The sequence below is a fragment of the Erithacus rubecula genome (assembly GCF_903797595.1).
Source record: "Erithacus rubecula genome assembly, chromosome: 1".
Lineage (NCBI taxonomy): Eukaryota > Metazoa > Chordata > Aves > Passeriformes > Muscicapidae > Erithacus > Erithacus rubecula.
Window position 1 is genome coordinate 17,062,246 of NC_136658.1, and position 27,394 is coordinate 17,089,639.

At 36.7% G+C, this 27,394-nt stretch overlaps 1 protein-coding gene across 2 annotated transcripts in view; it reads left to right on the forward strand.

Annotated features, from left to right (window-relative positions):
- CBLB (Cbl proto-oncogene B) overlaps positions 1-27,394 on the forward strand; it is a 123,760-nt gene that overhangs the window by 67,451 nt on the left and 28,915 nt on the right. For both annotated transcript variants that reach the window (XM_079302637.1, XM_079302636.1), the window contains exons 5-10: positions 9,281-9,437; positions 13,162-13,283; positions 15,374-15,511; positions 16,731-16,818; positions 19,073-19,204; positions 22,889-23,092. In XM_079302637.1, the coding sequence (XP_079158763.1) occupies positions 9,281-9,437; positions 13,162-13,283; positions 15,374-15,511; positions 16,731-16,818; positions 19,073-19,204; positions 22,889-23,092 (841 nt within the window). The remainder of the gene's footprint in view (positions 1-9,280; positions 9,438-13,161; positions 13,284-15,373; positions 15,512-16,730; positions 16,819-19,072; positions 19,205-22,888; positions 23,093-27,394) is intronic.

The window sequence follows — 27,394 nt, forward strand, 5'->3', positions numbered from 1 at the left end:
TAACTCTAATCTCTTCTGACTCATCTCCTGGAGCCCTTATTTCTAAAACCTTTCATGGCCCCAGAGCTCTTGCCATGCCTTTTCTAGGCTTTGTTTTTTCCCCTGCTTATGCAAATTTCTGCATAGAATGCAACTTTAAATATGAACTTTCAGTACAAACCCTCTGACCTTTTCTGCTCTCCCCTGTTGTGTACTTTGATAGGGTTTTGCTGTTTGAGTTTTATTGTTTGGTTGTTTTTTTAGGAAGGATGTTTGGGTTTTATTGGCTTTTTGCCTAAAACATCAGTGCATATAAAATGTCTAAGAATCAAGGCAGTTTGGTGACATCCAGTTAAACATATGTTGCTTTGGTTTTGTAGTATAGCCTGAAAACTTTTTTGAGTTATTTCTGGTCAGGTGCTTTAGTTCAGATTAAGTAAATAAGCACTGTTGCTGGTGTTCCCAGCTCTTCTCCAGTAAAGTGAAGCTGGTTTTGATGCCTGTCTTATAAGCAAGGAGTAGTAGATCTGTACTTGGCAGCCTTGCCATTATCTCAGGTTTAGTTAATTGTGCTAAAGTAACTATAAAACATGTAGCAGCATATATGTCAAACAAACAGAAGAGAAAAAAGTCTATTTGGCATTATGTTTAATCTCTTTGTTGAACAAAATGCCTGAGGCTTTTTAAACATTAATTATTTTCTAATCCTTTTAGAAATGTATGGCAGATATGCCTGTAAGCCACATCCTTTACAATGGGCCTGTTGTGACAAATTAGTTTGCAAATATGCTGGTATCACTTCCCTAAAAGCAAAGCCTGCATAAAGGTTTTACAAACAACCCATCAGATCTTCCTCTAACCTGGCCACCTAAAGGCAGGCAGGCCCCTAAGGCTTCCTGAGAGCCCCAGCTCTGCTCAGGCAGTGGGTAAAGGATTCAGCAGGAACATGAATGTGTTCCCTGGCTGCATCCCTGTTTTATAGGGCAAGCCTGGACCCCTCACTTGTTTCTGAGCAACAGCCCTTACTTTGGGTCACTAACACTGTTCAGGATTAGAGCATAAAGAAAAATAAGTTGTGCTTATACTGATGGTATACAGTAGTGCAAAGAATATTTCTATTGTAGTTTGGTGTGATTGGAAGAAGGGAATTTGAAGTATTAGATTAATTAATGATTTTTTCAACATAGTATTGTCACAAAAACCTTCCCATTTCTAAACATAATGAATTGGATGCTTTTTTATATAATGAGCTTTTTGCACTCATTTCTGTCTGAAATAGTGCATTTTTAATTTTTTAAATTTGAAATATTTTAAACAGCAAGAAGGTCACCAATATTAATTTATATTTTTTAATTGACTGTTTGGCTTTCAGTTTTTGAAAACGTGACCTACTCTTCCTTTTACAGAAAGCAATGTGTTACTGTATGCTGAGGACTGAAATCTAAAACATAAAGTTTTCATTTGGCCAGTTTGTACTTTAAAAAAAAGGGAACTATTTTTTTCCACTGCTCTTTTCCAGGGAATGGGGAACTTTGAATTTTGTTGGTTATATCTGTCTGTCTGAACAGTTGCAGCAAAATTATGCAGCTGCAACTAAGTTAATTTATGCTGTTACTAGTAAATGCCACAGTCTGCAGTCTTTCTTTTTGTGTTTAGAGCTAGTCAGGTGTGAATTCACATGGCTTCAAAATCATGAGCAAAATAAATGGCTGGGCTCTTTCTAGCCTTGGATTATACATCTAGCTGCTCTTTGGATTTCTGTGAAAATAGTGTGTAGAAGTCAGCAAGCAATTTGAATGGCTCCCTCAGTGCAAAGTGCTGAGATAACCACACATTCTTGGCCTTCAAATACCTTCTCAGCTTTCACATTTCTGGTACACCCTAAAAACTTCTAGACAATGCCAGCAATTGGAGAAGCTTATCTGGGAGAGAATGCTACGTGAGAGCAGCAGGTATATCAATAATGGAAATCATCAGCCCTCACACAGGCAGAAATAAAAGGTGCACACAGTCAGAGCCTTTAGAGTTGTGAGGTTTTTTCCAGTATTGCACATTTCAGAGGAGAACAGGAAACCTTGGAAGTTAGAGGATGTTTGGGAGGGATCTGGAGACACTTATGTGGGGTTTAGGAGTGTATAGGGAGAATGGATAAATCAAGGTGGCAGATAATGAGATTTTGATTGTCTGGGTGGAAGGAGAATGGTGCTAATAGTCAGCTGTATGAAGGAGGAAAAAGTGGAGGTATTGATTTCTCTGCAAGGATAAAGTAAAACATGTATCCAAATTAGAGGGTAGATGAGAGGGTCAGCAGTGTTCAGTAGAAGGCCCAGGATTATTTTGGTGTATGGATTTTGTCTAGGAAGAGAAAAGATACCAGGGAAATGGCAGTAGACTGGATTTGCTTTCTGAAAACAAAAATCAGGAATGAGTGAGAACATTCCAAAGGCTGAATGCCTGGAATGGATTGTCTCTGGCATTTTCACAGGCTATGTGGAAAAAGCCTCTTGAAGAATATAAAGGAGCTGACTGAAAAAGAACTAAGAAATAAATTGACACAAGCTTTATCTGTACCAAGAAAGAACTTGATAATGTCAAAAGCAGGAAAGTGGTGAAGTCAAGAAGATGCGACTTTACTGGATTTGTAGGAATTGCTAGAGTACAATGATTGGAGCAAGTGGTTTTAGTGGAGTGAATCTTCACCCCTGGTTCACCATTGTAGTTGTGCTGAAGCAAGTGCTATTTACATCTACAGCTAAACAATAATGTTCAGTTCCACTGTGAAGCTGTAAGGCATGTAATAAGCAGTTACATTTGTTTACAGATACTTTAGTAACCCCCCTCAGTGGGTTGTAAATATGCATATAAAACACAATCTGATAGCATCTTCATTACCAACACTTTATTACTGTATAGTGCTTGATGAGAATTTCCTTTGATTTCTTGTTCATTTTAATAGCACCTTGCATCATCTACTTTTTTTTTTTTCTTGCTGAGTAGAAATGTGCAAAATTCCACAGGGAGCAATCCTGACCTGAGAAGGAGAGTAAGCAAGATGACCTAACAGATCTTTCAGAGCTTCTGAATTTGAAAACTTCAGAAGTAGTGCAGGGTTTGGTAACTACTGAAATTCGTTACACAAATTTGTGATTTGTGCCTGTCTTCATTTTGCAGAATGAATCAGCAGTGAAATGTCAATACTCTTAGATTTTCATTTTTTCCATAGTTCCACCATTTATTTAACTTTTAAGCTTTTTATTCTTTATTGTGGAACTTTTAAAATGTTAAAGCATTTCTGTTATTGTTTTCAGGTAAATTGATTTCCCTTCACCTTTTAGTTGCTGAGGAAATAGAAAGTCTTTCACTTTGGGGATCAAAGACATTACTGTTTTAATGCTCCTGTACTTCTTTCTGGATGAGGCTTGAAATGTATTTATTTTTTATTGGAATTTATGAAAAAATGTGGCTATTGATTTCTCTGTAGCAGTTAAATAGTGCATTTCAAATTGATATTCTAAACTTTGAGTAGCTGTGGTTCTGCTGCGGTCAGTGCTTTTTGGCTCAGGCTAGAACAGACACAGCCTCAGTGGTTTGGGTTCACAGAAGAAACAGTAAAACAGGCAGACCACAGTGCACAACTTATCTGACAGTTAAATGCTTCCAAGTTCAAGAGACCTCAGATAAACTAAGTTTTAACACCTTGTTAATCCCCTTAATTTATTTCTGTTCTTGCTGCTGATAGTGCCCAAGAGCCCTATTACTGCCTGAACAGTGTAAAAATACAGACTGAGGGTTGGTCCTGGCCCAAAGAGCTTCAAATCTGAGTATAAACTGAAATGTAAGGGGAAGCCAAAGGCATAGATGAAAGCAGAAGAGGCACTGGTCCGAGTGCCATCACCTTCATCACTGTCAAAACAGGTGTTTTGGCAAGAGGAACTTTAAAAGAGAAGATGAGCAGAAACAGTGTAGTTCCTTCCTCATCTAATCAGTAGCACAGGCTTATTGATAAACTTGTTTAAAATTGGACTAGAGACAGAAGGTACTGTTCTCTTGCTGCTAGTGAGACAGAAATCTCTCTAGACCTCTTTGCTATAAATGCAAGATGAAAAAGCTTGATCCAGACAACAGGTAATGTTATAGAGAAGAACAAGTCAGTAGAAAGTCTCAAGACAGGATTAGAAAATGGACAAGAACAGTCTTCACAGCTGTTCTGGGTGGCTAAGAATAAGGTAAAATTGCATGTGCAAAAGATAGAAGAAAGTTCTGGTACTTGGCACACGGGATTGTGAGACAGGAGAGCACATTCTCCATGGATAGGCAGGAGAGGCAATGTTTTAAGTATAAAAGGACATGTGAAAGCATGAGCATGCTTTGGGTTTGTGGTTAAAGATCAGAGTTGAAAATACACAGAAGTGTATCCCTTTGGGGACACTTGTGGAAATACAGAGTTCCTGAATATTTTAAGGAACTTGCTGTCTCTTGTCCAGTTACACAACTTTGCAAGTGGCTTTTTTGGTGATGTATTTCCTCCATTTCATAAGGCTGATTTTCTCTCTTTTACCTTCTCTGTTCTCATATAGATTAATCTGTGTTTGTTTGGAATGATGTCACTATTTAGCAATTGTACTGGCATGATATGGCAGAATTCCTTATCTCCCTTAGGACTGAACTTCTCAAGCCTTCTGTATGTCAGTTATTTGCTTTGCAGTTCAGAAGCAATGGAAACATGTGGCCTCTCACTTAAAACTGAAGCAGCAGTCTTAAGAAAATGCTCTTTTCAGTGGTAATAAGTCAAAATTCACATTGCTCACTGCAGCCTTGCAAAAAAATGTTGTTTCTATCTGGGTCAGTATTTGTGTGAATATTTTTGACATTGCTCTGGAAACAGTAATGGCATTTTCATGCTGTGTTTTTTGGCAACGTTTGAGAGAGTCTCTTGCAGACAAAAATGTTCACTGTAAGTTACACAGGTACATGTTTACCTCCCTAGACATTCTTGTGGTCTGCTCTGGTTCAAATGGAAGCAGTGTCACTTGACATTCCAGGATAGCTGCATCTCTGCAGTTTTACACAAATGCTGTGCTCTTGTGCTCAGGAAATATGTGCTTCATCTCCAGGTTTATTTTAATGTCTTTTCCTTTTTAAGAAAATCCCATGTACACATAAGGGCAGGAGGGAAGAGAGGACCTAAATTCCTCTGCTAAATTGCTTGAAAATCACATGCTAGACACTAATCCTTTTCCTTTAAGCATATGGAAGTTGTGTGGGTGGTGTTTAAAACACTGTATTTGAGATTCTAGAGTCATACTTCACTTCGATGCGTGCCAACAGTAGTAAATAAATACCATCCTATATAACAGTATTTTTAAAATCTTGTGTTTCAGTCAGAACACTTTAGAATTCATCATTTTTCAAATACACCTACTAAATTTGCTATTGCAGAAGAAAGGAAGAGAAGTAGTGTCATTTAGAGAGGCCTGTGGAGAAATGGCTTATTTTAGGGTTTTTGACAGGAGAAATGGCTTATTCTATGGTTTTTGACAGGACTCTTTAAGAAAACAATCCCAGGGTAAATACCAAGATCCAGATAGTTTTGTTGATTTCGGAGATTCACCTCAAGCCATCCAAAGAAAACCTCTTAAAGAAATAATTTTCAGGATCATTCCTTTTATTTTGTTTTCTTTTCTTGAATTGACATGGGCTTGCTTCTACCAAAATCATGAGGAAAGGCAGTACAAGGACATGTTTTGTATAAATTACTTCCTAAAAGATTGGCAGGTAGAGATTAGGATTTCCTTGTAAAAGGTCCATCTATTTTTTTACTGCTGTGCATCATGTACACTGTGGCTTTCTTTTCATATTTTTGTTTCCTTTTAATATTATCTCTGAAGATTTTTTAACTGATAGAGGATTGCAATAAATTAGCACGTAGCACAGTAACTGTATGTACATGTAATTTTGTGAGATTTTTTTTTTCTTTTTTTCTTTTCACAAGTTGTATTATAAAAAGAGGAGTTGTTACCAAAGTTCTGGGTATATCTGTTTGTAATGTGAACATATGCAGTGGTGCTGTAAACTCTGGGCATCAAACATTTGAGGGAAGTACAGTCACAGTTTGATACCATCCTCTCATGTGAGAGACTCCCCAGAATATTGTCTCAGCTGGAGTCAGTCAGGGGCACTTCTTCTACAAGGGACAGCTTATGTAACTACAAATAAATACCTGAAATACTGAGACCTGCACTTCCTCAGCCTAATTCTGTAGACAACTAGTGTTACCAAGACATCAAATCACATCTTTCTGATGAGCTGAGGCAGAGTTGACTCATCTCCTAGACAAGTGTCCACAAATTCAGCCTAACAGCATGAGGCATGTGCAGAATATCTGCCAGTCTCTAGTGCAAGGTATCATTAGGACAGGATGCAACAAATATTACAAAGATCCCTGAAAATATTTATAGGAGATGCCTTCTATTATTCAGGATTTGAATGTGGCAAACAGTGGTTTCGTTACAAACAGGATTTTATTTTTTTCTATCTACAAGGATAGGTGTTTTATCTAAACATATGTATATATTTAAATAACAGTCTAAGCATGCTATTAACTAGTATAGTCCCAATCTTAACCTTGGTCCTGTTCTCTCTCTCCTTCCTCTGCCACCAACCAAAACCCAAATTAAAATAACTCTTTAGACTTGAGTCATGTACTGGTGCCTTCAAAGGCTGTGTATTCCCTAAAAGACAAGAAAACAAAAGCAGTCAAATGCTAATTCAAACAGAAACTCAGCTTGCTGTGTGACCTCTCCCAGGTCTGTGCCAGAGGAGGTGATTCTCAGGGTGCCTGAAAGGTCACTGGGTTTCAGTGATGTGGGAGCAGGAGGAGAGCACACTGCAGAAACCTGCACCTTGTGAAGGCTCAGTGGCACCTGAAATCACTGGGGTGTGCTGTCTGCAAGGTCTTAAAAGAGCTCAGCATATGTGTGGATAAACTGGAGAGACACTGGGGAGAAATGATCCCTGGCTGTTTCTGTTTCAAAGTGTTCAGGAATGATAGCTATAAAGCAGCTGCTGAGAAATAGGTTAATAGGTTTTAACAACCAATTCACACCTTTATTTAAAGAAAGCAGAAGATAAAAGACCTATTCCATGAAGCTGCTGAGAAAAAAAAAAAAAAAACCTGCTGAATTTAGTGTATTTTAAATTTAGGCCACCACTATTCCAAACACTTGTTCTTGGAGAAATTCCAAAAAATAACTTTAGATGTTATTTCATTAGCTAATCACTCATTTTCCAGCATCTGGTTTCTGTCTTAGCCAAAGTACTAGCCAACAGAGCTCTAAGAACAAACTCTTCTGAAGACTTTTGTTTTCTGTGTGGCTGGTGCAGTTGGAGGTGCAGGGTGTTAGTGAATAGGTAGCTGAAAATTCTACTTAATAATTGCATCTAATTCATTGCATCTAAGAAACTCTTGTGCAAAGCTTGCAAAATAAATTGTTAAGGTGTAGTATGGCTGTGATCCTATCTGATAAATGCTCATTTTTTTTTGCTGTTTTGTTTTGTTTTAGGGTTATTGTCTTAACCTTTAAAAAAAACTAAAAGCAATAAAATTAATACCTGCCCCCCGCCCCCCCCCAAAAAAGCAAAACTAAACACATAAAACAGCAAATAACAACCAAACAAAAAGCTCTCAAAACCCACAGTCAACTCTGCAACTTTTCTAACCCCATTTCAGCATGAATCCCAGAGCTGTAACATTTTAGGGTGGTTTATAAAGAGAATCAGAAAACATTTTGGAGCCATGGTTACAGGAGCTAAATAAGCAGTAGGCACTTGAACTAAGACAACTTTAACACCACAAAAGCACTGACTTTTCTCAAGTTTTTTTGTCTGAATTTAATGCAGTGTTTTATTCTCTCTTTACCCTAATGAAAATTTGATGTGCATTCTTTCTTAAATGCCATCTGATGTGGTAACTCTCTTCAACTCTTTGTGGTTTCCTGTTTTTCATACACAGATGAAAGTATCTGCTGAGATCTATTAAATTTCCCATTTTGTCATTTATGACTTTCTCAATACAAGCCTGCATGCAACAAGTGGATTTCTTTGCACTTAGAAATGTAGAGTGTCTTATGCAACAGAAATACAGAAATGTACCTTTAGTGTTGTACTTCAAATTACTGCTTGCTTTGATTTAGGATAACTGTATAGCATTTGTTATGCAGGACCAACTTACACAGTTGGTTTACCCCTCCTCATACTAAGTAATTTACATTTTTTGCATAAGAAAATAGTTCAAAAAACTAAGGCAGTTTTGAACTAACAAAATTTAATTATTTTATTATATTATTATATTATAATTGTATTACTGAGTTTGTGAGGCCTGTGTTGTTTGTTGATTTAGCAGTTATTAATAAAATATTACTATGAGTTAGATCTTGTCCTGCATATTTATGCATTTGTTATATTTTGCTTTATTAAAATGTTTTTAAATGTCATGTAATCCAATCTCAGTGTGTGGCAGAATATTTTTAACAGGTCTTATGGCATGGCAAAATTTGAATTTGACCCTAATGACACCAGAAGAATTGCTGTTATTGAGAGTAATAAGATGAAGCACATTCTAATGATCAATCTCATCCCAATTTCCAAATACAAGTACTTGTTATTAAAATAACTAACCTGCATTATCTCCAAATAGAAACTGAATCTGACAGAGGATGGTTTTGTGTGTTAGGATAATTCTAATTTCCTGTCTGTTGAAAGTTAATGTACCTGTCATGGCTTTATGACAGGGTTTAGACCACTCTTGGTGGTATCTGGTTGATTGCTATCATGTTACCTGACCACTGTTCATGAGCTTTAGCTATAGCAAGAATCACATAATTGTAGATAATAAATTGATGCTTATCATCGTGGGAAAGGGAGGCTGTGAATAAAGGTGTTCTGTAACAAGCACAGAGCTGGTCCTTTACATTATCTCTGAAAGGATTGAGATTGTTTGCAGCACCTGCTTGGTAGGGTATTTTGGTTTCTATAGTGGTTTTTTTTGTTGTACTCCTAAGGAAGGTTAAATATTTATCATTGAGAAATAAATGACACTTCAGCTGTGATTAAAGGAAGGTAAGCCCTCCTTGTATTTGCTTAGGCTGCTTCCAGAAACTCAATTTGTAGGGTTTTTTTATCTCTGTAGAGAAATCTAATGTCACCCTTCACTCCTCTAAAAGTTCAGTTTTGATGTCTATATGAGGTATCAAATCTTAAATTTGTTATTTCATTGAATTTATTCTTTCTACCTGTTTAACAGAACTATAGTGCCATGGAAAGTGTTCAGGCAGTGCCTTCATGAAGTTCATCAGATTAGCTCTGGTTTGGAAGCAATGGCTCTCAAATCTACTATTGACTTGACCTGCAATGACTACATTTCAATTTTTGAATTTGATATCTTCACTAGATTATTTCAGGTAAGATTTGAACTTTTTAGATACTTGTGTGAATTTGAGAAGCTTAGTGCCTTGAGGCAAGGAAGTAGATATTTTTATAAAACTGAATAACTAAACCATTATGATTTAGAATAAACTGCATTTCTTTTTGTCCTTTGGAGGTGGTTAAGGCAGCAACACACACATCTGAAAAACTAAAAGCATCCAGGTGCTTCATTTCTGCATGCATCTAATGTCATTACAATAGCTTTGTGTTTGCTGCTTGGTTATTTTTCACTATTTAAAAATACATTTCTAGGAATGCAGATCTCCTGATAATCAGAGTTTTAGTTGTGTTTTTTGTTGTGCAATTGTATCTATATATAAGAGATGTTTCTACAAACGTGTGAGTTACAAATTACTTTATTTTAGGCTAAATGTAGACCTCTTTTCTTTATTAACATATTTTTGCCATTAATGCTTTGTTGTTTATTTACAACAAGGAACTATATTTGGGTATAACATTAATTGTATTACTGTTACTATTTATCTGAAATAAGCTTGTTATGTGTATTTTAACCTTGTGTCTCTTCCACAGAATATACTTGAGGTATTTTAGTCAATATAGAAGACTGTGCTAGTTTGCATATTAGATGTACTGTTTCTGAATTTATCACTTTGGATATTTCTTTTGTATGTAAAAACCATTGAGATATACAGCCATTTATTTGATAATTTATTTTCTTTACCATGTACAGTGGTCAACTAGTACAGAGCCACAAGTTGCACTAGAGAAGGTTTAGGCTGGATTTTAGGTAAAGTGTCTTAACTTAAAGGATTATCAAACATTTAGGGACATGATTTAGTGGGGGACTTGGCAGTGCTGGGTTAACAGCTGGACTCCATGATCTTAGAGGTCTTTTTCCAACATGTACTAATATATCATTATTCCTTAGCCTGATAGAGATATGTTCAAAATATCAATTTTGCTTCAAACCCTGGGTTGATGTTTATTCTGTTTTCCACATTGTCCTGTGCTAATTGTTGCTTAGAAGTCCTAGTTTTGCTGTTGTGGGAAAGGGTGTCATTATGAAGTTGATAGTAAAATCTGGCAAGAAGGGGTTAATGATTTAAGTATATAGAGTTTTGGTTTTGATTGTCTCTTCTCCATTCTGAGTCAAAACTGTCACAGATGCAAATGTTAATGGTGTCAGTATTCTCTTTTAAATTGAACCACAAATATTGGTCACTTATTTTCTCTATGAGGACACTGCTGGTTTGATTCATTACTGTGCCTTGTGCTAGAATGGGATCAGCAGTATTGGTACATGGAAAGAGAGATGGCTGGTAAGGGTTAACTTTTAATTCAGCAAAGAAGCAGAGAGATATGTTTTGGCAAAAAGATTAGGTGCAGAAGCTGCATGACTGTTGAACTGAACTTGCACTGAACTTGGTCTGAGAACTTCTCCCAGGAGGTTACATTTTAATTCTCTAGTTTTTAAACAGCTTCTGTAACTCTGTGTGCATACACCCACAGAGAGAAAATCCCAATTAAGTAATCAAAATACTGTTTTGCCAAATGTGCATTATGTTACAGAAAAGCTGCATTTGTAATGGTGTTTATTCACAGTAGAAAGCAAGGCCAGGCTTTATGGAGATCTGTGGAAGTGAAGTTGCTCCCCCTGCCTCCCCACTGTATGTATGCACAGCTTCAAGTGCTGTGTTCCCTGACCAGAGAGAAGCTTAGCACAGCAGAATATCTGGATGCTCTGCAGGAGCTTCAGTCTGTCACTGTTAACATGTCCTTGGGTGTGAAAATACTTCCACTGAAGAGAAAGGGAGCAAATCTTGTCCCATTTAGCACTTCTGCTCTGCTGGGACTCTGTGTACAAGGCAAGCTATGGTTCTTGCCTTTGAAGGGTTTGGGTTGGAAGAGACCCCAAACATCATCTCTTTCCACCCCCCTGCCATGGGTAGGGACACACTTCCACTATTCCAGGGTGCTCAGAACTCCATCCACCCTGAACACTTTCAGGGATGGGGCATCAACTGAGCTGCTGTGGATTAACTTCCCTGGGCAACTTCATTACACTGAGACTGAAGAATTTCTTCCAAATATCCAGCCTAAACCTATAGTCTTTCAGTTCAAAACCATTCCCCCTCATCCTATCACTCCAAGCCCTTGCCAAGTCCCTCTCCAGCTCACTTGTAGAGCCTTTTAGGTACTGGGATGCTGCTCCAGGATTCCCCAGAGCCTTCTCTTCTGCATGCTGAATAATCCCAACTCTCTCAGCCTGTCTTTATAGGAGAGGTGTTCCATCCACCTGATCATTGCTGTCCCTCCTCTGGACTTGCTCCACCAGTCCATGTCCTTGCTGTGCTGGGGGCCCAAGAGCTGAATGCAGTTCTTGAGGGGGTCTCAAGAGAGCTGAGGAGATGGAGAATCCTCTCTTGCCCTGCTGGCCACACTGCTTTGAGTGCAGCCCAGGGCACATCTGGCTGTCTGGGCTGGGAGTGCACCTGTCTGGCCTCTCATCCAGCAGCTCACCTGAGTGCTGCTCTCAATCCATCTCCACTCAGCCTGTACTTGTGCTGAGGATTGCCCCAGCCCTGTGCAGGACCTTGCACTTGACCTTGTTGAACTTGTTGAAGGAGCTGGCAGGATGCAGTATTGAATCTAGGATTGGGAATTTTTTTTTTTTCTCCTTGTTTTTCAACAAATTTAAACACTTCAGGTTTCTTATGGCCTCTCTGCTGAAACCTGTCTTCTGTTCCAGTAGTCCACCTTGATGAAGTATTAATTTTAAAATAAACAGGTATTCATCTGTGTTTAGGTAGTGGCTAGGATTTGCCTGGGAAGTTTAACACTCTCAAGCAGAACTGCTAGGATAATCTGCTCAAGCATGTCACACAGGCATTTCATCTCTGCTTGATTAGCCTTAGAAGTTCTTATAAATGGAATTAGCAGGGCACATAGAACACAAGCCTCTTGTCTTGTATTGCTTAACTTCACCTGCCCTGATCTTCTGAGAAACAGATTAAAAATCTGCAAACCATTCAGAGGCAGTTTCTTGACTTCCCAAATGCTGGCAATGAACATTTATATATATGTATTAATCCACTACTTAAAAAATTCATCCTTCATTTACAATAATGGACTGTTCTGAATTCTGTGAAGGGATAGCATATCAAGCATGTTTCATGGGGTTTTCTGAAGCATTTGCTGTTCAGGTTAGCAAACGCTGCTGTCAATATTTGTTTTATTTTCTGACTTTAATGCCATTATGATGACTGAAGAAATCAAGAAATAGAGAATAAAAAGAAAAAAAGGATTGACAGCTCAAATTAGCAGCTTTATTATGATTCATTTGTGTTACTTATCATTAACCATGAAAGTGCTTCAGGAACCTCTCAGGCTTAATTGTGTTTTTGTTAAACCACCATGGAGTCATACTTTCCAGGTTCTAACTAAATATGATGTTTAATATTTTATGTAGCTATGAATAGAAGGTTTCTCAAATTCAGGGTCTTCAAAATCTTTATCCAAAAAGTTGTGCTTGGTGTTCTTGAAGTAATCCTTCTGAAGGAATGCTTGTAGCAAAATTGGGCATATAGGGCAATTCTTTGTACTATTTAGATCTAAAGCAAAAGTGTGTATCTTTGAGCTGAAGCTAAAACACAGGTGTCTCTGACACAGACTTGAGTTTTGTTAGAAATACAGAACTACCTGGCTTTGTCTCTTTACTTGTTTGTCTTCTCTTTGTAGCCATGGGGCTCAATCTTGAGGAATTGGAACTTCCTGGCTGTGACACATCCTGGGTATATGGCATTCCTGACATATGATGAAGTGAAAGCAAGGCTACAGAAATACAGCACCAAACCTGGGAGGTGAGAGCTTTTACTGCATACTGCTTCCCAAATAAACCTGCTGTCTCAGAACCCACATAATTATGCTAGCTTCATACTTCTATTTAGCATATTTTTGCATTTTGTTTAACACTCACTGCAGCACTGAAGAAGTGAAGCAAAAAAATATCTTATTAGCACACTGAAGTCTAAATATGTAAAAACTAACAGAAAGAAATTGAAAATAAATTGCTTTTTCTTCCTTGTTCTGAATCAGGTAAAACAAGCAATGCATTCTTGAAAAGCATATTTAATTTGATTTTCATATTTACATCGATTTTTTACTTAATAGTAAAGCAGAAATCATCTTAACATCTTTCATTAAACATTCAGGCTATAAATTTAATCTGTGATTTTGTGTTTCTTATCTTTCTTTTTCCTTTGCTTGTATCATTCTGTATCAAACTCTTCACCTAGAAAATCAATCAGTCAGATTAAAGATCATGATGTGTAGAGTTTTTTAATACTTTTTCTGTGTTGCTGTGCATAGTAAATTATTTAAACTGAGCTTTTACCGTTGGCACTGTTGTCCTGGGTTTTTTTCTTCATTCATGAGGAAAAAAAAAAATCAATAATGGATTTAATCCTATATTAGTTACCATTAATTTTGCTAATTTTATCTTACAGTTGTGAAGCTTTTTCCCTAATGTCTCCTTTTTAAACTTCTGCAGAGGCACATGTACACATAGTTCAAGTGCATTGTTTTGGAGATTGTTAGTGAAGTCTTCCAACATTTAAATCCATATTCTGTACTTGGTTTCTTTTGAATTTTAGCAAAAAGTATACTGTACCTTAAGTTACCCTAGTAGTCAATTGCATATAGACAAAAATCTTGTGGTTCCAACAGAAAACTGCTGATTTTTAGCTTGATACTCATGGACACTACTATATAAGTCAAATAACTAGGTTGATTTTGAGAGCATTTGATATATTTAGTATTTTCTGTATTATTGATCCTGATGCTGTGATAGAGAAATTACTCCATGTAGCTTTTATGTTCCTGGTAAACAGACAGTCAGTTTCAAGACAGCTTTCTATTGCATATCAAAAAATTACTTTCTGAGTTGCTTAGGTGAAATACTGGGGTGTAAAAGAGGGGATGTGAAGTGAAATTTCTTCTTTAATCCAAATAAAACATCCTGCAAATTACTAGATTCTGTTCAGATGAATAGTTAGTGCTTCAAGGTAATGTGGGCCCTACTGAAGGATGTAAGAGCTCTGTCAAACTTTAGAGAGGCTTCAATTTCTTATATTAGTCTGGAACAAAATAAAATACTGATGTGTAATTAAGAAAAGCTGTTCTATAATGCAGAATTGAGTTTGTGGCTTTTCACTGTGAGATGTTTTTCTCAGTGAGGGTCTGCATGTGAAATGGTGTCTGAAATGAAAGGGAATAGAGTTTTTAGGAAGAAGCTCTATACATGCCCAATTCTGTTGCTTGTAATCTTCCTTTTCTTCTGATTGTGCTGTGTCTACATTATACATACTTGCAGCTATCACCTGAAAAACGGGGAAATATTTAAATCTAAGTCCAATTGTATTTGATTTTTTTTGAAACAAAAGTGATATTTCTTTTATTCACCTCCACAGACTCACACAAAATTACCATTTTCTATTAGAACAGGTTTTATCATTTATCCTTCCTGTTTCTGTTGTATCTAAAGATGCTTTATATTTTTTCCTTTTGCTTGTTCAGGTTATTGCCCTGCACATTCACAAAAAGTGTCTGTTGTAGCTATGGAGACTGGACAGTATCATCCAGTCTTGTTGAAGAGGTTTATGGACACTGAGTGAGACTGCTCACGGTGAATGTGCAGCTCTCACTCTGAGAACTAAAACACAGATGAAAAGCAGGGGGTAGGCAGCTACTCCTAGTTTATTTCTGCCCATGAGAAACTGGCAGTGTAGAAGAGACAGGTTTATTTAAGGTTACACAAAGAACACGGCAGAGTTGGGAATCTGACCCAGATGTTCAGGGATCTAATTCAGTGTCTGAACCATAATTGCTCTCTTCACTTCTTTTGCTGAACTCTGAATTACACTGACTTTTCATTCCTCCTGTCTCTGTCAAGCTACATTTTCAGGCTGAGCTGCACTCGCCTGGGCCAGTGGGCCATTGGGTATGTGACTGGTGATGGGAACATCCTGCAGACCATTCCTCACAATAAGCCTCTGTTCCAAGCTCTGATCGATGGCAGCCGGGAAGGATTGTAAGTACAAATCCTCCAGCCACCATGGCTATGAAATCCTGGTTGCCTTGTTCCCTTCATATGGGGAGTCAAAGATGTGTAAAACAGGGAATCTGTGTATGGTGGTTAGCATTAAGTCCAGAGTTTAAGGACCATTCATTTAATGCATTTAAAAACCACTTGTTTCTAGTTAATTCCATTAACTAGAGTTACTGAAAGTTAACCAAAGTCATATCTCATAGCAAATAATGAGAAAATAAAATGAGACAGCTGTTGCATTGATCCCTCCTTCTCCCCACAGCCCCCCAAGAGTCCCAAATGCACTTAAGCTTATTGAACAGTTACTACTTCCAGTTACTCTTGTGTCTAACTGTGGACAATGATTTGAAAGCTATGTAATTGCTTTTTTATATATTGTGCAAGCCAGAACATTTTTCACATTCTAATAGTTTACTGAAAAGATTTGTAATTATTAGAGAATGTAAGTTTATAGGGAGAAGTAGTATATTTTTGCTGGGTTGGCTGAAGTAACAGACAAATATTTGGTGTCAGAATCTTTTCACTGGGGTACATGATTTGCTCTACCCATTATAAATATATAATGTGAAAGAAAAAGGAGAGGCAATTGTTCAATCCTCAGGAAAAAAAAAAAAAAAGATTGATAAATTTAGTATTTTTTTCCAGGTATGATGATTTCATACCTGTGATAAAAACACACTTGTATTGGTAGTGTTTCTCTCAGACAAAAATTGAGCAAACAAAAACTGGAGCTGAGAATATTTTATGCAGAGTGATGTTTTTGAACCTTATAACGTTTTCATTATGTGATTTAAAAATATATGTCCTTTAAGAAACTGTTTCCAAGTTACAGGTAACATAAACTTGAATATAGAACAACTTGGGGTTCCTGTAATATAATTTAACCTATTGTTAATTTGCAACATGATTGAAGTGCTCCCAAGGTTATCTGCTGATTAAAGCTCAGGTGCATTCTGGTGGTAGCTGTGCAAGTGATTCAAGATCTTTTCTCTGCCTTTATGAATATGCTTGAGTATGTGTCAAAATGAATATGTAGCAATTTAATTGCACTCAAAAGATAAAATAGATGGCTAAGGAAAAATGATTTATTTTAGTTAATGTCTACTGTAACTTATTCTGCCCCCTTGCAATTTTATAAGTATGATTTAACTAATAAAGCTAAAGAAATGTGCATATTTATAACAGTCTTTTTGTGATGCAGCTATCTGTTCCCAGATGGACGAAGTTATAATCCTGATTTGACAGGATTATGTGAGCCCACACCACATGATCACATAAAAGTCACGCAGGTATGTTGGCAGAGTTTTGAGTTACTTTGTAATCTTCATTTCCCATAGTATCTCACCCAGCAGTAATAATAAACTTTTATTAAAATGTGAGCAATGAGGTTGTAAGAGTAAAAATATTATTGATAGAAGGACTTAGGTGAGGAACAGGATAATAATCCTTTAAACTGTAGAGCAGATGGTGATGGAGACAGCATGTCATGGAATGTTTTGTTTATTGTGAGCCTTTTCCAAGTGAGAAGTTGTTGAAGGTTTTTCTGATATTTATGTAACAAATTTATGTAGTTTGCAATAACAAAGGAGAACACAGGGAAAAAAAAATGAGGATCAAATAATAGTTTTGAAGCCTGAATAGGAATGGTACAATTAGTTGGCAGGTTCAGGAGGAAAAGTTCATTCATCACAAAATGCCAGTTCTGGGATATCCAGTTCTTTCTTCTTTGTCTATGGTGCAACTTGGATGAGACGTGATGGAAAACAGCAGAACTAATTAAATACCTGAACAGAGTCACTTTGCAGAGAATTGCAGGGAAAATTAGAATATGCAGTTGTGTTTATAGTCTTGTTAAGTGACTAATGTGATTAATTGTGCAGATGTTTGGTGGTCAGGTAGTAGGAAGTAGCCACCCCAAGCTTGATTAAAAATGGTTCTGAAATTAACACTAGAAGGTTAAGGAATATTGTGTAGAACTTTTTTTCTGATGAAAACATCTGGAAGACTTGAGGATATATTCAAAGAAAGGCATCAGACTACATACAAGCCATGTTGTTCCAGATGATCTATTACTTCAAATCAGACTGGATAACCTGCTGAATCTTTTGTACTTCTCAGTGCTCTATGTGCATTCCACCTCCAGAAGTATTCTAGAAAAGAAGTATTATTTGCTATCTATGGTAGTCTCCAGAAAAAACATTACAAGTATATCTCTTTTGTAAGTAAGAGAATTCCTAAAAACAATTACCTGAAGTAAACCTGAATACTTACATTTCTTTGACTTCCATCTTTTCCCTCCAGACTTAAGATAGTAATGAAAGGGTAATGGAGATTTATCAGCTATTTGTGATGTGCAGAGCAATGCTCCAGCCATATCTTCACTTTTTCTCAAGGAAAGAAGAGGCAGCACATGGTCAATGACTACCTTGTTCTTCACAAGCCAATCATATTTTATTTTGAATCCATTGAATGGATCATGTTATTTCTGCACATGTAGTTATGAGGACATTATTAGCTAATTCTGATGGTAATTCAACAGAGTCTGAATTATGTGAGTCTGTCTTAAATAATATATGACTGAAGAGGTTTACAGTTGTCATTATACCTGCTTAAACTATGAAAAGATGGTATGAAAGTGGCTGCAGGGCTAGATTGCTGCAGAGGGGTTCTTTGCTAGAGCTCCACCATAAGCATCTTTAGTGCACTGACTGCAGCTGCACATACAAGCTCTCTCTTTTACTTTCTCACTTTCTTAGCCTCATGTCCTCTCACTTTACTTGACAGTAGCTGCTCATTTTCCTGTGATCTGGATTGTACTTTAGGCTTTTGGTTTTTTCAAGGCTAAAAAAGCTTATTTCAATGCAAATGCATTTAACTGGCAGTTCCTCAACAGTAACTAATTCTAGAAAACTTTTCTGGACTTCTGGAGTTTTGTCTATTACTTATTCCTTCTAATGGTGGTGATCTACCTTCCTGTCAGTCTTTTAAGGATGCAAAGTACTGAATAATCTTTGCAAGATTGTTGCCAAGTTATCCTGCAGGATATTCTTGCCAATTCCTTTACAAGGATTGTGTACTTTAACATACTGCTATACAATATCCTTGCTGTAGGTAAAATGCCCTCTTGCATGTCAGTTTTCAATCCAATAATCTTCTTAGTCCTAAACTCATATCTAGAAATGAAAATCCCAGTTTTGTTCCCATTCATCACTTAATTTTTTACTTGGAACCATGTGTTCATTTCTTTCTTTTAGCTGCAACCAAAGAAAAGCAGGATGTGTGTCTTACTTGGTTATGTATGACAAGTCTGTACAAAATCTGATAGGCACAGATGTTTTTGGCATGAATTGTAGCATATCACAGAAGAAGAAGCTAAAATGTAAGCTGTTTCAGTAACCTTAGTGTGGCTTTTAGGTGCATCAGTAGTGAGAGTTTCCTTGATTAATAAGTAAAGCAGGTTGGAGAACAGGGCATTTAGAGAAGTATATTATTTGTGAACAAATCCCTGGAAAGAAATAATCACTTGACTCTCTTCTGTTACAGGAACAGTATGAATTGTACTGTGAAATGGGTTCCACTTTTCAGCTGTGTAAAATCTGTGCAGAGAATGACAAGGATGTGAAGATAGAGCCTTGTGGACACCTTATGTGCACTTCTTGTCTTACAGCATGGCAGGTACTGTCATAGTTTAGTTGGATTTCTCTGTTGCATTCCTGTTTACAATGTGAGTCTGTGTTTACTTTTTCAGGTGTAAGGATGTATATATTTAAAATAATAAACTTCCTCATTTTTCAAACCAGAAATCTGTGAAAAATGAAGCTCCAGGAGTTTGCAATCTGGACTTGTACTCTTGCCAAGGCCATTTGCTGACTGCTCTGAGTGGAAGCTATTTCCTGAGTGCAGTACCTACTCAGACAATACAAGCTGGGCATTTGGTGCCACTTCAAATAGGTCACTTCATGATGTATTGAAAAGGCACAAAGAGGACACGTAGCTGCTGGGAATGGATAACTGACTAGACAGCATTTTATAAGGAGAAGATCTTTGGTGGGAGAAGGATTCACTCAGTAGTAGAGGTCATGAATTGACCTGTGGAAAATTAAGCTATTAGAATGCCTGTGTTTCACATTAGTAACATGCAAAGCACTGAAACACCTAGATGGCTTTAGATGGTTGTTGGACTAAGAGATTGAATGGAGGGGATGCTCCCTTCTCTCAAAGTCGCTTATGGAACATCCAAATAAACCCAGAGACTTCCTGGTGACAGCTGTTAGTGTGTTTTGTCCATCTTGTTCATGGGTGCACCAGTCTGTGGGAAAAAGGAGAAGGGGTACCTTTAATTCAGGGCAGTTGACCTAAAAAGTAGAGTTTAAAGCTGAGGTCATTCCTCTTTACAATTGTGCACCATCCCTGTCCCTCCCTTCATATCTGTGTTTTATGGGGAGAACTAAGGTTTATCCAGTTCTCAGAGAGGACTTAGTTCCACATTTAATAATCTGTCTTTGGTTACAAAGGCAGTGAGAAGAGTAAAAACAATCTTTGAGTCTAGTCCATTTTGGAGCTGTTTTTAAACACACTCCATCAGTGTGTTTTCACTCTTACATTTGTGGCATGTTTTCAAGTACTATAATTTTCCTTTTCTAATTAGGACATTTTCTACCTAATTAAGAAAGCCTCAGTGGCAAACCAACACGATAAATCAGAATTATCATTTCAGTTTTTCTTCCATTAGCAATAAAGGTTTTTTTGACAAAGAAGTACTCTCAGTTTCCAATTTTGTGTTCTTTGTGAAATTTGAGTTTGATGTTCCGAACACAAATCTTTCAAATTGGCCATAGATCAGAAATTCTGAGGAAATTCCATTTGAGGCCTACCCACAATAGGATATTTATTTCACTACTAAGCAGCTGCTGAGCTGGAACAATGTTTCTCATTTCAGGAGTACCATTTCACTATTCTTTCAAGTTTCATTCTGAATGACAGACAAAGAGGTCTGACCATATAAATCATTAACTTAAAAAAATTCTGAGGGGTCTGTAGTTTTGTTGGTTTTGTTTGCTTGTTCATTTATTTATTGGGCTCAGCTGACAGGGCTAAGCAGAAGGACTGAAATCTTTGTGCTTCTGATTGTCAGGTGTCTCATGGTGTGGTAGGAGCATGTTGCAGTCTTGGGGCAGTGATGTGCTCTCATCCTGGACACTGGAGAAGCTGAGGTCCCCAGTGCTTGGCTGTGGGACAGGGATGCAGGCAGACACTCACAAAGCATTTTAGGCTCAGAAAACTGACATGTTTGAATGCACCAGGTTTCATCAGAACATAGCTACCAGCTGTAATTGGTCAGGTACATTTCAGACTTCATTACAAATTTAACTTTTGTATAATTAGTGAGGCAATGAAGAGGTATTACACTGCAACAGCATCAGCTGTTGTGAGCTTCTGGTGGGTTGTTTAATTGGCAGCATAATGGCTCGTTAGGCATGCCTCAAGAGATCCAATACAGATGTTTGCAGTAAGCAGAAAAAAATTGAGTAAGCAGCATCAGGTCTGCATAGAATGCTAAGGATGATTGAGCTGTTCCCCTTTATGGGGCTCAGTCTCTCAAATAAGACTTGGTTTACTTGTTTCCTTTTTGTATTATGCATCAGGAGTAAAATGGCCTTTTATACCACAGAAATCTATTGTCTGGAAAGTACATGTTTTCTAAAAGCATAGGGCATATAGGCTGCATTGTAAGGTTCACAATGTTCTAAATAACCTTTCTGAGGGCATGGACAAGTGTATATATTAATATAGACATCTCAGATGTATATTCATACTGTTGAATGAGTCTGCTGATGTGTTTCTTTACTAAGGCTTTTTAAAAGAAAGTATGGAAACTGCTAGTGCAGAACACAGGTACAAGAAAGCCTTGAGAACTAAAAGCTCTGTGCCTGATGAATATTTTTTTTAAAAGAAAATGAAGCTGTAAGGAGTTGCAAAGAGTGGGGAGGACTTCTGTTCACTTGATCATGGCTACTTCAGTAGGACCATATAATTTGAAGTTGTTTTCTGGGGTAGTAAAGTTAACTAGTTTTACTTATGTTGTTGAAAGTAGAGTAGATGTGTCTTTCCACACAGAATGAGAATCCAGTACTAATCCTGCAAATTATGTCAGGAGACATAACTTATGCTTATCTGGTCTTGTGATACAGCTCATCCAAAAACTGCAAAATCATCTGTCAGTTTAGTAAGATAAAAAAGTCAAGATAAAAAAAATGCTAGAAAAAAGTTTAGGTTGTTTTTGCATCTGAGAAATCAAAAACCTATGCTTGCTTGGCTATGCTTCAGTATAAGTAGGTAGTTTAAAATTCATTTTGATGTTCATCTCTCTTTAACTGTCTACCTGACTTCAAATACAACACAATGTGATTTCTGATTTCACTTTGAATTATGTTGAACTCTCAAAGCTTCATGGTTCTTCTGGCTGTGAGTTTGTTTGTGGTTTTATTTGTTTATTGTTTTTTTTTTTTTTATAATTCAAATCTAGGTTGTGCTTCTTGATGAAAATATTTCTATAAGTGCTTGAAAGACTTCTCTGATTTTTGTTCATTAGTAGTCATGAATCTAAAGGCTTTTTGTTTATTTCTGATGAGGAAAAATACATTTCTGAAATAAGAAAACAGAATTGAATATGGCTGCTTGAAAATCATTGGACACATATGATTTAAAAATTAAAATTCAAGTAGTTATTTTTTCTGATAATATGTGAAAATAATTCCTTGTCTTATATAATTTATTGAAATTGTTAAGTCCTGATTTTTTTATGTAAATATGAATAAAGCTGTTTGTAGGTTTAGCTGTTCCGAATAGTAATTCTGCTAGTAATGCTGCAGCTGTGATGGACTGAATATGTTTTTCCATGGAGAGCTCCATGCCATAAAGCTTGCCTGCATTTTCTAATGTCAAATAAAAAGAAATACTTTATGGTTAATATAAAAGGCATATAATAAAATGTATTATCTCTGTCTACACACCTTTCTCTTGAAGAAATAGCAAAATTGTAAGCCTGAAAGGAAACATGTTGCTTCCTGACCTCTAATATTAAGACTGTTTTAGTGTTTTGTAGAGATAATAGCTACATTTTGATTTGAAATTTTTAAGTGAAGCTTAATCTGTTAAAGAGAGACAGCTTTAAATGTGCAGTCATTTTAAGATTTACTATAGTTAAATATTTCTTAATCTGTTTCCTTTATAATCCACTCCTTCTTTACAAGCTTTCAGGGACCAGTTGAGGATGTTTCTGTGTGAAAGGTACAAGTCCTACTTATAAAATTATTGCTGGTTTTTTAGAAATTTGTCTGCTTGTTTGTCTTGCTGCAGGAATCAGATGGCCAAGGCTGCCCTTTCTGCCGCTGTGAAATCAAAGGAACAGAGCCCATCATTGTGGATCCCTTTGATCCCAGGGATGAGAACTCCAGGTGCTGCAGTATCATGGACAGCTTTAGTATGCCCATGTTGGACCTGGATGATGATGATGATAGAGAAGAGTCTCTAATGATGAATCGTTTGGCTTCAGTCAGAAAGGTAACTTTTCAAACTCTGCACAGCAGCTAAACCCAGATGTTTATAAACAAAACTGCTTCTAAATAGTGAGAAGCACTTCATGCTTTAGCTCACTGCATCTCACTGAACAGTTCTTGGGTTGGAAAAACAAAATGTATCAATGCAAATACCTTAAAACTGAAGTTGAATTGGAGAAAAAAATATTCTAGATTCTCAGCTGATGTGAACTATGATGATTTAGTTTATAATGGGCCAAGCATGAGTTTGCACCAGCTGAAACCTTATCCAAACTGTGCTGTATGGACATTTCCCTGAGCTTTTATTTGTAAAAAACAAAAAAAAATTCCTATATGCATTTGTTTTCTGCACATGCATAGAGTGTTTTAGGATTAAAGTTGAGTTTCTAAACAGTTTTTAATATTATTACTTTATAAAGTGACTTGATGCCTAATTCATACTGCACACAAGTAGCATTTAGTCATGTTTCGTGTAAGTTGTCCATGATTTCTTTTTTTTTTTTTTCTGTAATTTTCAGTATTAGGTACTCTTGGCAGGAAAAGTATTTTTGAGATGATCCATAGTGACTTTGTGGTTTGGGGTGTTTTTTGTCCTGGAAGTGCTCTACTTTAAATTCTGAGATCTTTGTTGAAGGAGATTTTATTATTGATAAATAAGCACTATCATTGGCAAAAGTTTATTTTATGGTGATAGTTTTTACTACTGTATTTTAGCCTGGAATAGATATTGTCAGAGGCCATGCAACTCTGATTTTGACAGAGCATTTACTAGATTTTACCTTATACTAAGGTCATCTAGATTGAATTGTTGCCTTGGAATTAATTTTCTAACATCTTACTTTTCCATTTCCTTATCATTATGTTTGTTTTTAAAAAAAGCATTTTTCACCCTCATATCTTAGAGTATCTGTCAGTTAATATACATGCTTCTGATATCCTTCCTAACCTCTTAAGGCTTATGAATCATTCTTGTGTTGTGTATGTAATACAACATGCTCTACCCTTGGGAACAGTTTATCCTTCCTGCCTGGACTTAAATTGCAGTCTGCAGGCTGACCTCTGTGAGATAGCCTTGAATTGATGGGCTTTTATAACACTATCACTTCCATGATAAGGCAAAAATGCATTATGCCTTTATCAAAAGAAAGAACAATAAGTTTACTATGAGAAGTCTTCTTTTAGGTACCCACCAAGTGCTTGAGTGCTCTGGTGCCTTGCTATTTTTGTTTCATTGATTTCATTGTTCAGTGGAAGAAATCTTCACTCTGCCAGCCTCTTGAAGTCTATTTGAAATTGTTGAATTATAGCGTCATTTGGTGATTTTTAACAGCTGTTTTCTTAAAATTGTTACCAGTGCAGTGCAGTGGTGGTCTTAACCATACCACCTGTGTGTAAATATGGCATTGTTTATATATGCTTTTGTTAGCAATATCTTCATCAGACTTGCTTGCTTATTTTATCATTATTTGTTTTTCCTGCTAATCAGTGTATCTTTGAAGCCTGCAAAAAGAAATTGTATTTTCCTCTGTGACATTATTTAGAACTTTATTCTTTGTGAAATTGTATTTTGTTTGCCATTAATGCTGTTCATATGAACATGGTGCTGCATAATGACTCTGTTGTAGTAACATAATTTGTTGAAATGATAGAAGTTAGGTGGCAAAGATGATAATTTAGCTCTTGTAGCCAACCTGCTGGTCCTGTTGTAACTTTGTAATGTCAGTGAACAAATTTTTCAGTTCTTACTTTATTATATGGACTGTGGTGAGCTTTCTCAACATAAATCTGTTAATCCTTGAAACTCAAATGGGTTGTATTTGTGTCAAATCACCTGGCTGACCATTCTAAGAAAAATCTAGCTAGTAGTGAGCTGGGCTGTGAAACTCATTAGAAAAGAGGGGAGTTTCAGGGACGTGAAGTTCTGATGAAAGTGACTGTAGGGCTTCACAATGTTTTGTGGAAATAACCAGGTATCAGAAAAATACCAGTTCTGCAGTTTATCACTCTTACCCCTGAACTGTACTCAGAAACTCTTTAAGAGGTGTCTGAATTATGTCTCTGAAAGACCTCAGAGACCTTGGAATTGCTTTAAGGAAAAGAATAATCATGAAGCTCCTTAATCATCCTTTAAAGGAATTGGAAAGTGGCTGCACATTAAGAAAAATGAGTAATTCTTGCTAGGTGTTGTGTATGAGTCAGCAGAGGCAGCAGATCAACTCTAAAACTCTAACAGAGGCTTTGGAGAAATCCACTGCAGTTAGGCTGTTTATCTGCATCATCAGTCAGCTTATTTTTTATTTTTTTATTTTTTTTCAAAATTGTCTTCACATATTTCTTAATGAAAGAAAGAGGAAGAGTTGTGCCAAAAGCCTCTGTTAATTGTTTCCTCACTGAGAAATTTCCAGTCCTGTGGTATCAGATTAGCTAATGCAGCAATTGCCCAAAATGTTATTCTCAGCTTTTGTTCTAGCAAAGCACTTTTTGAAATGCACATTAAAAACGTGGGGATTACAGGTAAATATTGCAAATAGCATTTTTATTTTTTTTAATTTTTAAAGAGGACATTTGAATCTCTAGTAGAGTATGTTAGCTATTCTGTCATTTGTTATTTAATTGCCCAATGTCTCTTTACCTTGGTACAAGACATTAATTTGATGCACTTCTTTTAAAAAGAAAGAAAGAAAATAAGGAAAACGGATAGTGCAGGAGTTCTTTCTAAGATCAAATAATTTTGAATTCATAAGTGCTTAAGGTAATTGTTTGATCCAAATCATATCCCATGAAAACATAGAGGAAGGCTCTACCAGCATAGGAGACTGAGGTTTTCAGTACCTTAAAGTGAATTAACTGTGTCTATAAACACTTTTGCCTAAAAGTAGATGAAGTTACCTCATCTGGGGTGTTACTGTCTTCTCTGAAATTAATTTCCTAGATATCTGAATGTGCAAAACCTTGACTGAATGATTCACACTGTACTTTAAAACAGTGTCAAGGCTGAAGCACAGTTTGCCATGACTAGGCTTCTTCAGGTGAGTTAGGTCAAATTTGGTAACTCACAACAAAAGACCTTGGCTCTCAAAATATGGGAGGAGGCTGTTTTAATTCATTTCCATATTATTGAGCTGACTTTTTTCTGGTAATGGAAGAAGGCATGTGTTACATAGAAATAATGTTTTTCATTTCATTAAATGAAATATAAAAAATTTGTAAGGTAAGACTTGAAAGACACATTCATATATTCTCTTTGGCAGTACCTGAACTCATATAAACATATCACTTCCTATGTAATGGTACACCTGGTTGGTGGGAATGTATTAAGATCATGTCACTCAACAGAAGTGACTTACTTAACTGATTACTTACTAGTATTTGAAGGGTATAAATGCTGGGAGGCAGTGTGCCTCCCCTAATTACTGATTCCCTTGGCAGTGTGCTGCTCTCACAGACCTAACTCCCTCTCCCTCCTTCACATGCATTTTCTTGGGCCAGCAAAGATAAAGGGAATAAATCTGTCTTTTAAAAAACATGTTTACATTCATCAGTGTTAAGTGATGTAAACTGATATCCTCATATAAGTTTTTAAGCCTAGATAATACAGCTCTGCCTAGGTCATAGCTTACCTTAACAAGAAATAACAAATGTGTGACTTGCTCTTACCTGATTATAAATAAAGAAACTTCAGAGAACAACTTCTGCTGTAGGTCTGCTTGGACCCTCTTAGATGTCTCATGCAGTTTGAATTTGCTCCAAAAACATTAACAGGCAGGACAGATTCCCCAGTGAGTCAATCATTAGGATTTATGTTACGTTTTTCATATGTGCCTATAAGAGTATCTGAAAACTCTGATTCAGTTAATATTAGTAAATAATAGTATCAGTAAATATCTGAGTATCTGCCTATTAATATTTCCATCAGAAAAAAACCTTGACTAGAAATTATAATCAGTGTGGGAAGCATGCTTTTTTCTTTAATTCACAATTGCTAGAAGCAATCTGATAGCAGAATATCCCAGTAGCAAATACATCTGATGGAATAACACAAGTGTGGTCCCTTCTGCAGTGCAACTGCAAAGAAAGTCACAGCTGCTTTTCCCTTGGCAGCAGCCACACCAGCCAGATGAAGTCCATGTTGTTACAAAGGAGTCTGTGTTCTTCTCCTTAATTACATCTTTATTGCACAGGTCTCTGTGTGTTGCAGCAGAGCCCCTTTGTACATTGAAGGTCTGTCTTCTGTCACTGCCAGTTCATTTGAGTTAGTTTGTCTCTTAATCACTTGCTTGTTTTAGCTTTTTGTCGCTGCTCTCTC